Source organism: Pseudopodoces humilis, chromosome 27 (genome assembly GCF_049639895.1).
Source record: "Pseudopodoces humilis isolate 2021_Gansu_Grassland_sample_001 chromosome 27, ASM4963989v1, whole genome shotgun sequence".
Classification (NCBI taxonomy): Eukaryota; Metazoa; Chordata; class Aves; order Passeriformes; family Paridae; genus Pseudopodoces; species Pseudopodoces humilis.
The window spans coordinates 6,364,846-6,380,514 of NC_142226.1; the positions used below are offsets into that span (position 1 = coordinate 6,364,846).

The 15,669-nt window shown below is 52.9% G+C and overlaps 1 protein-coding gene across 1 annotated transcript; it reads right to left on the reverse strand.

The window, feature by feature from the left end:
• Positions 1 to 8,757: 8,757 nt before the first annotated feature.
• Positions 8,758 to 15,437, reverse strand: TCEA3 (transcription elongation factor A3). Its single transcript, XM_014258561.2, has 14 exons — positions 15,205 to 15,437; positions 13,628 to 13,690; positions 13,420 to 13,525; positions 12,959 to 13,112; positions 12,634 to 12,702; positions 12,380 to 12,448; positions 12,180 to 12,254; positions 11,834 to 11,911; positions 11,580 to 11,734; positions 11,223 to 11,284; positions 10,230 to 10,379; positions 9,673 to 9,819; positions 9,521 to 9,592; positions 8,758 to 9,407 (listed from the first exon to the last, which is right to left on the reverse strand). The coding sequence occupies exons 1-14, from the start codon at positions 15,271 to 15,273 to the stop codon at positions 9,399 to 9,401; spliced, it is 1,278 nt and encodes a 425-aa protein (XP_014114036.1). The 5' UTR covers positions 15,274 to 15,437; the 3' UTR covers positions 8,758 to 9,398.
• Between the last annotated feature and the right edge of the window lie 232 nt (positions 15,438 to 15,669).

The following is a 15,669-nucleotide window of genomic DNA, read 5'->3' on the forward strand; positions in this document are numbered from 1 at the left end:
TGCTTCAGTTCCACCACGATACCACCAGGTGCCTGCTCCTGTCTGTCCTGGCTGGTCCTAGTGGCCCTGGGAAAGCACGGAGAGCCGGTGGAATGGTCATGGTGTTACCCAGGGAAAAGCAAGAGACATTAGGGAAAGGAGTTGAAACCTATTAGTGCTGGGTCTCAGAGGAAATCTCTGGCTCTGTTTGTACCCTGCCATGAAAGCACCACTGACCTCCCAATGTTGGGTGTTTTGGCCATCCTGAGGGTGGGCTCCCAACCCAGGATGAGGACAGGGAACAGAAAAGAGCCAGAGGAAGAGGAGCAGTGGCAGCAAAGACTGCTATGCTCAGTCTCTCCCAGCTTCAAAGGTAGCTCCCCCTCCTCCAGCCTGTCCAGGCTTCAGAACCTCAGACAGCTGATCAGAGGTGATTTCTCTGCCTCTTTTCTTTATTCTTCCAAAAGGCACAAAAACCACCCTTTCACCCCCTGCATCTTGCAAACATGCTGAGACCTTCCTCCCACCCACTCTCCCACTCTTCCTCTTTGAAAATATTCCAGCCTAGCAGGAAACCACGATAAAACTCCAGCCACATCATTGTCCCCTTCTTGAATGCCTCTGCCTTGGGAAGACATTTTCAGGGAAGATTTCCTCTCTGATTATCAGATTTGGGTATTTTTTTTAAGACCCCTTTTAGAGCTGCAAACCTGCTGGGCTCAGCTGGGCTGTCCCCAGGGAGCACTTGGCCAGCCTGGCCTGTGGTTAAATGAAGACTAGTAATAAGGAAAAATTGAAAGCAGTGATTTAATGATTGGAACAGCTCTTCTTCCACAGCTATCTGTCTGCCTATCTGAATACAGATATATATTTTCTAAACACAAAGTGCCAGCTTCCCTGTTCTGAGACAGGTGAAGCAGCTGAGAGTCAAACACAAGGATTTAAAAGAGCCATATTAAATAACTGATGTCAAATGAAAGCCTTAGGTGGAAGGAAATGCTCTGCCAGTAGATACTTATTTACATGGAGAGGAAAACAGCTGGAAACAGTTTTTTTCCTCTCTCCCAAGGTTTCAGCTCCAGCAATTTGAGGGAGAAGATATTTGATATGTAAATCCCTTCCCTCTGCCAGGTTTTGTGGAAGCAGAGTGATGTCGGGAGCAGCCCAGGCTCAGGGAAGTGTTGGCTTAGATAAAGAGTTGTTGATTTAAAGGATGTTTTTTTATTTGGGTTTTTAACTTGCCCTTCTTGGCTTGCCCTCCCATGGCACAGTAGGGAGCAAAACTTGGTCGGGGATGGCCACAGTTCCCAGGAGCTGTCCCCCTGTCCCCATCAAGAAGCCACACACACACATCCACACAGATGTGGCAGAGTGACTGGGAGCATCAGAGAAGAAATGTTCCCAGGGATGAAAGGAGGCAGTGTTTACCCATAACCACCCTCAAGGTGATGCTCCAACCTAATTCCCAATCCCAGAATGGATTTTTCCCATCAGCCTGATGGAAAGACCCATCCTCCTCTTCCCTTCCACTAATAATTGCACTCCATTAACAACTTGAATGTTCTAGGCTAAGTGTTCCCATTTCTCCCACAAATGGTGCCCTTCTTGCCCACCCAACAGCACAACACCCCCTCCTCCCCATGGCTGTGGGACCAGAGCTGAGTGTGGGTGCCAAGGGGACAATTTTTATTCCTTGCTGTAACCAAGATATAAAGATATCTGAGCAAAGCAATTTTTTGTCTTGCATTATGCTTCTCCCTTCCCTGTATCCAAGCACAGCCAGGATCCTCTGAGGGCCTGGATGACTCACCACGGCAGAGATGTAAGGGCATTAGCACGATTCCTCCCAGGGCTCTGCATCTCCCACCACCAGGAGTTTTTATATTCCAAGCATCTTTCCTGCCCCGAGGAAATGTCACATTTACCTGCAAAACATCTGGGCAGAGGGAGCACGTCGAGGAGAAGCAGGGATGGGGGCTGGACCAGGGAGAGTGATGTAGGGGTCAGAGGGATGCGAGCACACACACGAGTGTCACAGCCTCACTGATGGCAGCGTGACACACGTGTCCTCAGTGCAGTTAGTGCCCTCATCCTGAGCTATAGCTGGAAGCTGCAGCGGGTCCCTCCTCCGTGGCTGCTCCCCACAGCCCCAGCACCGTGGTGGGTGCAGTTGGCACACTAATTACATGCCGTGCCCAGACCGGCTGCTTTGCACAGCGCTATTAATTAGCATTTTCTTCCCTGATGGTTGCTGACCCTGCCAGAGTTGGGAATAAATTGGCTGCTGTGGGTAATGGGTTTGTTGCGAGTGGCCGGCACTGGTGGCACAGCAGTCATTGCAGGACAAGCTATTTATATTCTCATTTTGGAAAGACAAGGTGGTTTGTTGGAAGAACGTGGCCCTTGGTGCCAACTGCTCTTGACTGTCAGGCTTCCGGAGACCTCGGAGAAAAGGCAAAGATCTGTGACGGCTGGGATTGTTCAGCCTGGAAAAGAGGCTTTGAGGTCACCTAATCGTGGCCTTCCAGTACCTGAAGGAGCTGTCAAGAAAGACAGACAGAGACTATTTACAAGGGTCTGGAGTGGCAGGACAAGAGGGAATGGCTTTCTGCTGCCAGAGGGCAGGGTTAGGTGGGAAACTGGGAAGGAATCCTTCCCTGTGAGGGTGCTGAGGCACCGGCTGCCCAGAGCAGCTGTGGCTGCCCCATACCTGGAAGTGTCCAAGACCAAGCTGGACGGGGCTTGGAGCAACCCAGTCTAGTGGAAGGTGTGCCTGCCCATGGCATGGGGTGGGACTTGATGGGCTTTTAGGTCCCCTCACACTCCAAGAACTCCATGATTCTATGACTGTGAAAGGGGGCACAGATATGTGTGGGGGAAGAGCTTGGGATCTGGGACATTTTTTCCTCAATAAATAATTGCCGTGGGGCTGGGAGACTCTGGGATGGTGTAAAACAGGTAGAAAGATAGTTTGGGGAAATTACAAGAAAATCAGGGTTATAAAATGTGAAAAGAATTTTTCCTCTGCAACACAAGCCCTGCCCTGTCCATACATTTAGATGCAGAGGATCACAGAGTAGAGATGAGCCGAGTATCCCATTGAGCCCCCACAGGCTCCTCCTCCTCTTTCCCATCACCTTGGGTTCTCTACCTGCACTAAACCTGTCCTAAATCATGTTAATGATTTGTAGAGCACACTCCCCCCTATTCCCCCTCCTCCCCCACTCAGCAGCTCTGTCCTCCAGCCACCTGGCACTTCATTATATCACTCAAGATTAATCCACAGCCCCTAATTGCCGAGCACCCAAGAGCTCCTAGCAGGGAGGAAAAAAAAGTGTCAGGCAAAAAAAGCCAACGTCTCTTTTTTTCCTCTCTCTACAATATTTAGGTCAACGTGGGAAGTGCAGAGATAGGAATTTGTGCAGTTTGTGTTGGGGGAGGTTATAGCATTTATTGGGGTTTTTTCCCTGTCATCTCCTCCGTCCTGGTTGTGAGAGGGAAGAGTGTACATGATTCCAGCTAAAAGTGAGGAAAAATTGTATTTTGTGGAGAGATTTTTGCTTTTAATGGGGGATCTTTGCTCAGTTTTCTGCTTAATCAGCTAAAGGAGGGGGGGAAAAAAGAGTGCCAAGCACTATGATTTTAGGAAGGCTTAGATCAAAGTGCTCTGCAGACTCAGCAAGCCTCTCTGGCCAGGACAAAAAAGGGCATGGAGTTTTTCTTCAGGAAAAGTATATTCTGTAATTTTCCATGCAACACATTTCATTTTAGAAATAAAAGTTGGGTCCAGTTTGGGCTCTTTCGATGCTTTTAATCACACAAAGCCTGGTGTGCAGAATCGCAGCCATACATCTCAACAAATCACTTCCTTCCAATGGACTGCAAACACTGCAGATGAAAACTGATTTTCCTCCTCTAATTTTTTTTTTGTTTTTTTTTGTTTGTTTGTTTTTTGGTTTGTTTGTTTGTTTGTTTTGAGGAAGAACACCCCGGTCAGCTCAAGTCCATGGCTTTGCTGCAAGTATTTTGGGTTGGCTGAGGATCCAGGCTGGCTCATGTGGCTGTCCTGGGCAACCACTAATTTTTTTAGAGCTGCTCCAAAGCAGTTGAATCACTCACATCAAGACAGAGCAATGAAAGAGAAAGGAAATTCCATTTGTGTCCCAAGCTGGGGCTGGAACTAGAACTGGGAGGCTCAGCAATTTTTTCCTCCTATTTCAGTGCTATTCATGTGTCACTCGATGCCAGGAGTGTCCTGCTGGATACCCCTGCCTGGTTCCTGCAGGTGTTTAGGGACCACCATACCACTGCATCCTTTGACAACCAAACCTATGGCATCCCCCACCTTGCCCTGCCCCTCCAGCAGAGGCAGCACCTTGTGCTTAGGGAAACCAGTGCTTAGGGGTTTATTTTAAAAAAAGGCTGAATAAAAAGCCCAGAATTTGGAAGGCTTTGGCTGAGCCACAGCTCAAAGTAATTGTAGCAGCTGAGGTTTCCCTAAAAAATTTAGGGTCTCTGCAGTTCTTGCTTTCATTTAGCATCAAGTCCCAAGCTGGTGCAGGATCTGCTCAGCTTTTGGGGGACCAGCCTTCTGGGATTTGGGGAAGAGCTGTTGGAGTCCAAATATTGGGAGCACACTGGGCACCTTTCCCAGGTCACCAAGGCATAGGGAGTTTTCTGGACTCCCCCCAACCCACACAGCACCCCTCTGCATCACTCCTGCCCTCCCTAAACCCCCCCAGTGCTGTGTCCCTGCTTTTTAAAGGAAGTCAGCCCAGTTCCTGAGCAGGGCTGTCCCCCTGCCCTGTGCCCACCACGCTGAGCATCACCTTGGTGTCATCACCTGTGGGAGAAGCCGTGATGCGGAGCTGGGAGTGATGGGTGGTGTTGGAGTCTGAGACACGGAGTGTGTGCCCTTGTTTCTGGTGCTTAGCTCTAAGATCCAGAAAAACACTGAATTTCATATAATATGAAATTCATGAGCATGTTTTCATGGTGATACATGAAAACAATTGTTAAAGTTAGATAGAAAAGCTAAAAGTGTGAGTGTGTAGATTAGAGAGTTTTCTTAAGTCACTGGGTGAAAAAGTTAAAGTTTAGAGTTTAAAACAATTTAGAAAACAGAAGGCAAGATGGAGGATTTAGACTTGGATTAGTTGTATCTTTTCCTTCTTTCTTCTTCATGTTCTTCATCTAGAGGTTTTTGGGTAATGGTAGGTGATTGGATAGAAAATGCCACAGTGCAGCACACAGGTGATGGGTCATTGGGTCATTAAGAAAAATAACATGCTTGTCTATTGTTAATTGGATAAGAATAAGTATAAAGATAAAATAACTGTGGTTCCCAGCCATTTTGTGCTTTCAAAGCCAAAGTGAGCCACGAGGCCATTTTGTACCATCAGAACAAAATAAGCCAGGTTGCAGTGAATTGAACTTGCGCAGATAGTCTGGAGAGACCTGCCAGGTTTTGTGATAACATCCTAATAAACACGAGAAACAAGATCCTAACAGGCTTTGGAGTTTTTGTCCTGACCCAGAGGACTGTGATAAGCATGACTCCCCGTGAGGGAATATCCCCAAGGAGCTCAGCTCAAAGGAGACTGAGAAATCCAGGAGTGAAAAGAAGTGCAGAAGAAGCACAGCAGCAAAATCAAAAGAGAGAGAAAAAAAGAAACAAAAAGAATTTTTAAAAAGTTACAGGTGGTTTTCCTAGGAGATCTGAATCCTGTCTACTGATGATGGCAAAGTGAGTTGTGCCAAGAGCCCGTGGCTGTCACCAGATCAACATTGCATGTGGATTTGAGGTCTGGGGAGGCAGTGAGCACCTGTGCCTAAGGGATCATTACCTATTGATTGGAAGTAAGCATGGGAATGGGCCGGAGAATCTGCTTAGCTTGTCACAGAGGCTGCCAGTCATGGAACCATGGAATGATTTGGATTGGAAGGGACCTTAAAGCTCACCTCATTCCACCCCTTGCCATGGGCAGGGACACCTTCCACTGTCCCAGGTTGCTCCAAGTTCCATCCAATCTGGCCTTGGACACTGCCAGGGATGGGGCAGCCACAGCTTCTCTGGGCACCCTATGCGCAGCAGGAGCAATAGGACCCACAGAGTAGTAAAGACTGGCTCCAAAACTGCTTTAATTCAGTTCAGTTCAGAGACACAAACTACCATTCCTTTCCAAGAAGCCCAGGTGCTTGGGAAGCCCCAGCTGAGGGTCCCTCCAGGATCAGCTGTCCTGGTGCTGGACAGGACACAGCACCTCCCGCTCCATCCCTGTGTATAGACTTGCCACTGTGCTTTGGGGATCAGTGACCAGGGCCAGGGGAGTTACAGATCCATAAAGCAAGAGGATGGGGAAATGGGGTTGCCAAGGAAACCACAGAACAGCAAAGTGATGATTTTTTTTTCTCAAGGCTGGAAAAATGCGGGGGAGAAGGGCAGCGGCAAAGCCCTGTGCTGTGGGTGAGCTGGGGAGGCTGGAGTACAGGAGGGCATGACCTCTGGGCAAGCCAGGTTTGCAAAGTAAAACTGGCAATGTGCCAGATTCTGTGGAACAGGGTGTCCCTGAGGTAGCTGAGGGCAGTCCCTGGGGAAGGGATGTGGTCTGGCAGCACCAGTAGTGGCTGACCCCTCACGGGGAAGCCTGGCTGGGGTTGGACACCGTGGGGTTGTTTAAAGTGTTGTAGGTTGGAGGTTGAGTATAAAAACTCTATCAGACAGAAGACTGAGCATCTCATCAGAGTCACCTGGAGGGATTTGAAAGATGTGTTGATGTGGCACTGGGGACATGTGGTTAATGATGGGCTTGGCAGTGCTGGGAGAGCTGTTGGACTCAATTACCTTGGAGGTCTTTTCCAACTGAAATGATTGTGTGATTCATGCAGAGACAGACAAGGAGAGGCAGGAAGGGGCACCTTCAGCCTCTGCTGAAGCTTTGGAGCATCCAAACCTGGAGCCTCAGGATGGGTAAATCAACCCCTGGCAGGGACTGTAAGGGCCTCTCCATCATTGCATGGTCACAACCAGCCCCACGTGGGGCTGGAACTGCTACAGAGGTCCTGAGGGCTCTTGTCTGTACCTCCTGCCCACAGGGGCAGGGGGACCATTATTAGCATTCGCTGGTGCAGCTGTGGTTCCAACTCTCCCACACTGATGAGAAATGAGGATTGAAGTGCCCACTTCCCCAAAGCCCAAGAGAGAGCTGATGCCAGCTGATTGCTGGCAGGATGGCCAGCTGCCAGGGATCTTCCCTGCTCCTCTTCCTTGGCAGGCTGGGGGATATGGAGGGGACCACCACTCGTGGAGGAGAGAGGGGAAAGCTCCAGGGACCTCTGGAGCCGAGGGGTGGGGAGGGGATGGCAGGATATCCTGGGGGGCACGGTCCCCAGGTTGGGACTGAAAGTTTGGGAATTGGATTTTTGAGATGCATACACCCATGTGCTTGTGCCCTTCCTGTGGAGCAGGTCAGAGGCTCAGCCTGGGCTGTGGAGCCTGTAAACAGCTGCATGCCAGAGAGCCCCTCACTGTGCCCTGCCCCAGTGGCACCCACTGTGCTGCAGGGGGACAAATACTACACCTCCCCAGCACCACAAGCTCCTTCAGCAAGTGGAAAAGCTCTCCCTGGGGGTGTGGTGGGGACATCCTTGCATGGATGGCAGCAGAGCCCCTGCTTTTCTGACTCACCAGTTTGTCCCTCCCTGTCCTCCTCTGGGGGCACAGGGTGACAATTTCCCTGGGAACAAGTCCACAGGGGGACAGAAAGACACAGAGGGATGCCAGGAGATCCATCATAACACACTTGGAGTCCAGCTCCCTCTGGTATCACTTAAACACCTTTATTAGACTGGACTGCAAAAAAAAATATCGGTACAAATGCCCCTGTTTCAACCTTGTCCCAGGCAAGTATGCCCGGAGGCACCCTGGGGATGGCTGGGAGCCCCAGTCCTGCCCTTTCTGCGCTCCCCTCACAGCTCAAGGTCACACTGTTGTTTTATTCATCCCCTACAATCCACTATATTCCTTAATTGCCCCCACACGCACTGTCACAAGCATAAATAATTGCCTCAGAGCAATCACTTAATCACTTCAGCGTGTTAATGAGCACTGCGGCCCAGAGAGCTCTCTCAGGGGGCTCAAGGGTGGTGGGGACCCCCAAACAAAGAGGGTTTAGCACCCAAGTCTGGCTGCAAATGGCACCGCCTGTGAAAAAATTCCCACCTCAGCCCAAGATTAAAAAATTAATGATGGGTTATTTAACAGCTTCACTGTCCTTCTCTGCTCTCACCCTCTGGCTCATGCAGGCATGGGAGTAGCACCCTCATCCCCATCCATGGTCACCCATGGTCACCATGATCTTCCTGTCCCCATCACACCTCACTGCCACTGGAAGATGCCGGTGGTAACAAAGGATGGGCTTGGTGCCACAAGGCTCCGTCCCAGAACTCCTGTGGCCAAAGGGATGTCTCCCATCTGGTCCCTGATGCCTTTTCCCTGGAAAATGCTCCCCACTGTGAGTGGAAGCTCCACCCTGCCATGGAACAGCCTGCAGCATCCAGACCAAGCCAGGGAGCTCCTCCAGCCTTAATTAAAGTTCTTTAACCACCAGTCAAGTGATGGATGAGCAGCAAGTCATGGTTATATCCCAAGCTGGGGCTGATGGATTTGAGATATATACTGGAATTTGGTGAGGGATCTTGGACGACCTTGAGGCTCAAGCTGGGGAGCTATAAACTTGAGAAAGAGGTCCGAGACACACCTTAGGAAACACTCTGTGCTGCAGAAATAGTTCACACCTTTATTACTCTGGCTGGAAGGGTTCTTCCTCACTCCTCTCTCAACCATCTTTCCTTCTTTCCTGGGACATGGTGCCTTCAAGTCAGGATCAATGGTCACAGAGCAGAGGGACACAGTGCTATCCCGACAGCATCTGGACATGCTGCAACCACCCTGTCCCCTCCATGTCCTCCTTCTGTGTGCACTTAGGTGAGGAAGAAGGTGTTTGGGTTAAAACCTGGCTCTCTGCCTCCCTCAGCTCCCAGGCACAGCCCCATGTCCATGGAGCAATGTCTCTTGTGCTCCCGAATCATCCGAATCCAGATTTCTCTCAGGGAAGGACATGCTGCCCAGGCTGTACCAGTCTCCCTTTCCAGACATGAGTCTGTTCCCAGCACACCCCAATCAAAGGGCAGGTATTTGCAGGAAGAACCATTGAATTCACAGGACCTTCTCGAGTGAGCTTGACATTGCCGGAGGCTGGCTCCCCAGGATGTTTGAGGGAGCCCAGTGCAAGGGAACAAGGAGCTGGGGTTTAAGGACTGGTTCCACCCTGACCCCTCCTCCCCACTCCAGCTGCCCAATGTGGTGTCACAGCATCTTGTCTTGAGCCATGCTCCCTCCAGCCCAATCGCCAGCAGCATCAGCAGAACTGCAGGAGAAGCAGAGCCCAGGGCAGGTGGTAAGCCCTCACCCAGCTCTGCCACCCCCGAGAGCTCAGAAAAGGTTGGATTGCCCAGAACCTCTCCCCAGATGGTTACAGACCTTCCAGCGGTTTCCACACTCGTTGCACAGCACAAATGTTGTCATGGGCTCGTCAGCGCTGCGCGTCTGTACCTGCAGGGGAGCAGCACCAGGTCAGTGGAGACCTTTCTGGTGTCCCCCAAAACCAAGGTCCCCTAGGAACCAGGCCTGACCTGGTTGTACGTGCAGTTCTTCTTCTTGCACTTGCCGCACTGGAAGAGGTCGGTGACGGTGCCGCCTGTCTTGGCCATCTGGTGCTCGCGGATGGCCTCCTGGGTCATGGCATTCCGCAGCTTCTTCAGCTCATCACTGGCCATCTCCTGCCACCAGCATTGGGCCGGATGGGTCACTGTGGCCATGGCTTTGCTCACATCCAAGTACCACAGTCCAACACTTTCCCCATCCTCTCCCAAAACAGGATTAATCCTGCTCTCTGCTCTTGCTGGAGGGCTCAGACCCATCCAGATGAAAAAAATCACCCCATCCTCATACTAAAACTGTGTGATGGCTGCGATGGGCTGGGGGTCTGCAGGGCTCTGAGGGGACCCAGCAGTGCTGCCAGCTTTCTCCTAAAAGATTCCCTGTGCCTCATTCAGCACTGAGGTGGGACAGGGAGGTGCTGGGACAACCCCACTGTGGACAGCACCAAGCCAAGACCCAGCACTTGGGCACCACAGACACAGCATGGATGAGATCCATGGGCAACAGCCTCGTGCACCCCACTGCCTACCTCAGCAGTCATGCGGGCGATGAGGCCAGGCTCGATGGCCCCACACAGCACATTCCTCCGCAGACCAGGGTTCTTGGGGTCCTTCAGGTTGCTGATCCTGCTCCGGACCCGGTTGCGATACTTCATGTCTGTGCTCTTCAGCTCCTGGAAGATATGTGGGGGTCTGTCAAGGAATCAAGGTGGGGAGATGCTGGCTTGGGTGCTGCTGTCACCAGGGCCAATGGTCATATGGAGGTGGCTGATCTCAGTGGGGCTCTCCTCTCTGTGGGAAGTGTTCCCATCCTTGGCTTTAAGAGGAAGAAGCACAGCTTGATATGTGGGGAAAAAAATGACTTTGCATTGCCTTGGAATGTCTAACATCCAGGGGCTCAGGGACTGTCACCAAGCTTTGTGCTGGGACAAAAGCTCACGGTGCAGAGGACCCGGTCCACTCCATCCTCCCAAAGAGCATGGATATGGACAGGTTGATGTAGCAGCTTTGGGCACAAAGTCTGGGATGCACCAAAAAGTGCAGCCAGGAGGGGAACCACCCTGGGGTTGGTCCTGGTCTCAGGCGGCTGCCAGGAGACCCCCAAGCTTTGAGCTGGGGGTGGGCAGAGTTGGCATCCCTGCCAGCATGGCACAGCCTGGACATTGTGACAGACTGGTTCTGTCAGGAGACACAGGCACCTATAGCAGGCTCACGGAAAAACCTTTGGCTAGGTTTGGGTTTATTTCCCCAGGGATGAAGGCAGATCCCTGACTAGAGGGGAGTGGGGGGACACACAGACCCCCACACGAAGGCAGGTGCTCAGGAGATGCTTTGCTCAGCCTCAGCCTCAGCCTCAGCCTCAGCCTCAGCCTCAACATCCTCTAAATGAGGTCTGGGCTCCCTCTGCAGGCAACGAGCACGGCAGGGTCTGTCACCCTCTGTCCTGTCCCCAGCAGCGCTCTTGAGCCCACGTACGCTCCCCCCCCAGCAGATGGAGCCTGGGGACCCTCGGCCCCCCAAAGGATATGGTCTTCAATCTCCGATGCCATCTTCTCACAGTTGACACTGAACTCCTTGTAGTCATCTAAAGGGTAGAGAGGTTAAGGGGTGACTTTCAGGTGTGAAAGCAGCCACAGGTCTCACTGTACCTCCCCCCAGAAATCTCACCTCTCCCCCTGTACTTGCCCCAGACACACCATCTCTAAAATACCTATTTTTACCCATCTTGAATCTTACAAAGATGCATCCTCACACCCAGCCCCTTGTCAGAGACCCTACCAACCTCCTTTTCTTTCCTTCTTGGACTGAATACTCCGATCAGGACTATCCCATAGGAGGAACAGCCCAGTCTGGGGTCCAGCACCCTCAGAACTGCTCACCATCCATGCGGAGTGCAGCTGTCAGCATTTCAATGCACTTGTCCCGCACCGAGTCCCCCGTGAGATAGCAGGGGGCCAGGAAGCAAGGGCTGGGAGAGAATGAGGGGCTGGTGGGGGTTCGCGGCACCTCTGATTTGGCCTTGCTGCTGTTGGCTCTGCAGGGGCACATGGAGGAGGATGGGCAGGCGGTAGAGTCCTGGCACAGCCGCAGAGACCTGCCAGGGTTCCTTGGAAGTGGAGTGGGTCTCTCCTACCTTTCCTCCTGGCTGTCACTGGAGTTTCTCTGGGAGCTGGTGGGAGCTGGAGAGAGGCTGATGCCCACAGAGGCTCTCCTGGGAGTGGGGATGACACCAGAGATGGGGCAGGCAGAACAGGGGTCAGGGACTGGTTAGGCCAGGACCTCAGGCACCAGCACATCGATGAGAGCGCTTGGAAGCCAATAGGAATCTCCCCAGGGAAGGATTTGCTCTTCCCAGGGAATATCCCAGTGCTGTGGCAGGATCAGGCTCCCAGCCATTTCTCACCCCTTCCATGGTCAGGGCATGCCCAAGAGGGATCCTAAAAGCATCCCCAAACTGCCCAGGGTCACCCCCTCCTTACCTCTCCCCTGACAGTCTCTTCTGTGGGGAGGAAGAGGAGGAGATGGTTGAGGACCTGGAGTCAGCAGAGGCTCTCCTGGTAGGACAAGCCCCATGTCAGAGGGCAGTGACTGGGACAAGTGGTGGGTCCACCCCGCTAACCACATCCCAGTGAGGGGCTATGGTCTGGCCTCTCCCATCTTCACCCAGCGCAGCACCCACCTCTCTTTCTTGCCATCCAGAAGTGATTTCTTGGAGGATGCAGTGGGGCTCCAGCCATCACTGGACTCTCTTCACCACGGAGGCCCAAAGGGAAGGAGAGAAGCTCTCAGCCCAGCATACTCTGGCAACCTGGGAGCTGGATCCTGTCCATCTGCATCCCCCATCCCTGAGTCCCACCCCAGCTTGCTAGTAAAGCCTCCCCTGGGCTGGCAGCACCTGGTAGAGCCTGGCATGAGGGTCAGGGTATCGGGTACCTCTCCGGGCTGGAATTGGCAGAGTGGCCCTGGGTGGTGGTGGCATGAGAGTCACACTTGCTGGACTTCCTAGGGACAGAGAGCAGAGGTCAGATAAGCACGGTTCAAACTGATCTCATGCAAGGAATAATTAGTTTTAGAGAAGGGGGAAAACAAGTGGCCACTTCTCCAAAAACTGCCCTGGTGTTGTCTCAGAGGCAGTTTGTTCTCCAGAGGTGCTGCTGGCATCCATGGGTAGGCAGAGATGGATAAACTCTTAAGGACCAAGCAGAGGGTGGTCTCATATTGGCCCTGGTGCCCCCTGACAGCAGGCAGGAGCTCTCACCTCTCCTTGTGCTTCTCAGCTGTATTCTTGCTGTGCTTTACCCCTTCACTGGGGCAACGAGAAACATCCAGCCCCTTCTTCTTCTCCTTGTCTCCATCTGTGTCCTTCTCCTTCTTGCCGTCTGCATCCTTCTCTTTTTTTGTGGTGGTGGACTCTGGGGGAAGGATTTGGGTGTCACAGTCACAGCCCAAACCAGCACAGGGCACCAGGCATCCTGGGGTGGGTAATGATTGTGGAGATGCTCGGCCCTTGGTGGGGCATACAGTGATTTACACCACTCTATCCTGGAGTGAAAACAAGTCCTTGGAAGATCTGGGTTACAGGTTATAGGAGCCTGCACATCCTGGCTCTGGACTGATTCCACTCCATCCACCCTGAAAGCATTGGGGCTTGAGGTGCGGGGATGGCCCAGGGAGGATTGAAGCTTTGGGGGGTTCTCGCCCCCACCCAGCATCACTCACCCAGAAGCCGCTTCCAGTTTTTGATGAGGATTTTGGCTGAGGCTACCACCTCTTCATCTGAGCAGTGTTTCCGCACTGAGTTCACAGCCACTCCGATCCGTGTGGTCTGGGGACGCACGCCAGGGACACATCCTTAGGGATGTGCTGGCTGGCATTGGGCACAGGACAAGCTACCCTATGCGGTGTCCCCCCACCCAAACCCCCTCACCTGGAGCAGCTGGATGGTCATGGTGTAGCCAGTAAGAGACTTGAGAAGATCCAGTGCCCCTTCCTGCAGCAGGGAGAAGCCATGGGAGCCCTTGAGGAGGCACCAGGCAGCACCAGGAAGGGCATGACAGAAGAACCCAAAGCAGCCCTGGGCTGCTCCCTGGGATTGCCTGACCCTCTGTGTCAACACACTGATAGGAAAGTCGCACACCCAAATCCTGCTGGACCATCCCAGCACCAGGTCAGGTCTCCAGCTGGGTAGCAGGAGCTTTTCTTAAAACTTGGGAAAACCCCATATGCAAGAAAAATCTGGTGGGAGCTAGGGACAGCTGGGGGATTCCCCAGTGTCCCCCACCCAAGGGTGAGAAGGTCCATGGCACACAAGCCCCAGTATTTCATCCTGACACCCTGTAGTGGCAGTTGGGATAAACATAGTCCAGCATGGAGCCTTCCTCCTCCTCCCTCTCTTCCTCCTCCTTCTTGTCCTTGGTATTTTTAGAGCCCCAGCAGCAGACACCAGCTCCCAGCTATCTCCCCCTGCCCCAGGACACAGTTCCATGGACTCCCACCATGAGGGACTGCCTCACCCCCCCACACCCCCGTTTGATGGGTGCAGGGACATTCTTGAGCTGTAGTCAGACCCTGGCTCTGTCCCATCCCAAAGTGCAGCAGGAGAGGTGTGGAACACCCCTGTCCCTTGACCCCTGGGTAATTCCTGGAAGCAAGCAGAGCCATGGGATCTGGTTTGATACCATCCCAAAAAGCCACTAGATCCAGAGAGACAGTAGTGCTGCACCCCCAGCCAGGAGCCTGCACCTTGTCAGGGCAAAGGCCGGTGGAAACAGTCAAATATTAACTCTGAGGGATGGGCTTGGCACACATAACTGGCTCACCAGGATCCCCAAATGGATCCTCACTTGGCACAAGGGTGGAAAGGCTGGACCCCGGCTTGCCCAGCACACAACCACCAAAACCACCCAGGAAACAGCGACTGACCCATTCCCCTCCCTTTGCACACTTGTGCAACAGGCAGGGCTGTGCTGGCTACATTCAGGGTGTTATATCCCCCAGCCCAGAGCTTTTCCTTGCTTGTACATGAGCCTCTGGCCCTGGCCCTGATCGGGTGTTGGTGCACAGGCTGGGGGCCAAACACCTGTCGTCCACAATCCAGCACTGCCAAGTGGCTTAGAGTTGCCACCCATGGGACAAACCCCCCCTTACCCCCAAATCCCAGTGTCTGAGAGCAATGGAGTACAGGAGAGTCCCAAATTAGAGGCAAAATTAAATTCCCTGGGTGCTGACTACAATGTCCTGAGGCTGGGGTTGGGTAACATGGGCAGCACCCCTTAAACCCACTAAGTCCCTCCAGGGACAGCACAAGCAGTGTGAAAAGCATCCCCCCTCCTTTCCCAAGCCTCACAACAGCACTCAAAAATGCATGTAAACCAGCACGTGTTTAAATAAGCATGTGTGTAAACATGCACACCTACAAATACGTACGCGTGTAAATAATGCACACCTGCAAATACGTATGTGTGTAAATATGCACAGACGCCCCGAGGAGCTCGGCCACCTTACCGTGCTCTTCCTGGCCACCATCTTATCCAGTTTCTTGGCAATGCGGACCAGCTCCTCAGTGGGCCCCATGGCGGGGGCTCCAGCGGAGCGGGACGCTGGCTGCGGGCACAGCTGGGCACTGCTGACATGGGGGTCCTGGGCAGCCAGGTGGGAGGGAGCAGAGAGGAGGGGGAAAGGGGGAAAGGGAAGGGAAGGGAGAGAAAGCAGAAAGGAGGTGGGGCTGTCCCAGCCAGTTATAAACTCCTGCCAGGAAAGCGAAATAGCATGGGGGAGGGCTAAATATAGCTGAGAGCCACGACTGCAAGAGCCGGGGAGGCGTGCGTTGGGGCGCTCCAGGACTCCCAGCTGTGTCAGCCTCGGGGAGCCCGGGCCGCCGAGGGACAGGGCCCAGGATGGCGCTCTTTGTCATCGGGATGGCTTAGCTAGGGACTCCCAAGGGGGACGGGTACGGTGCAGTGTGCCGCA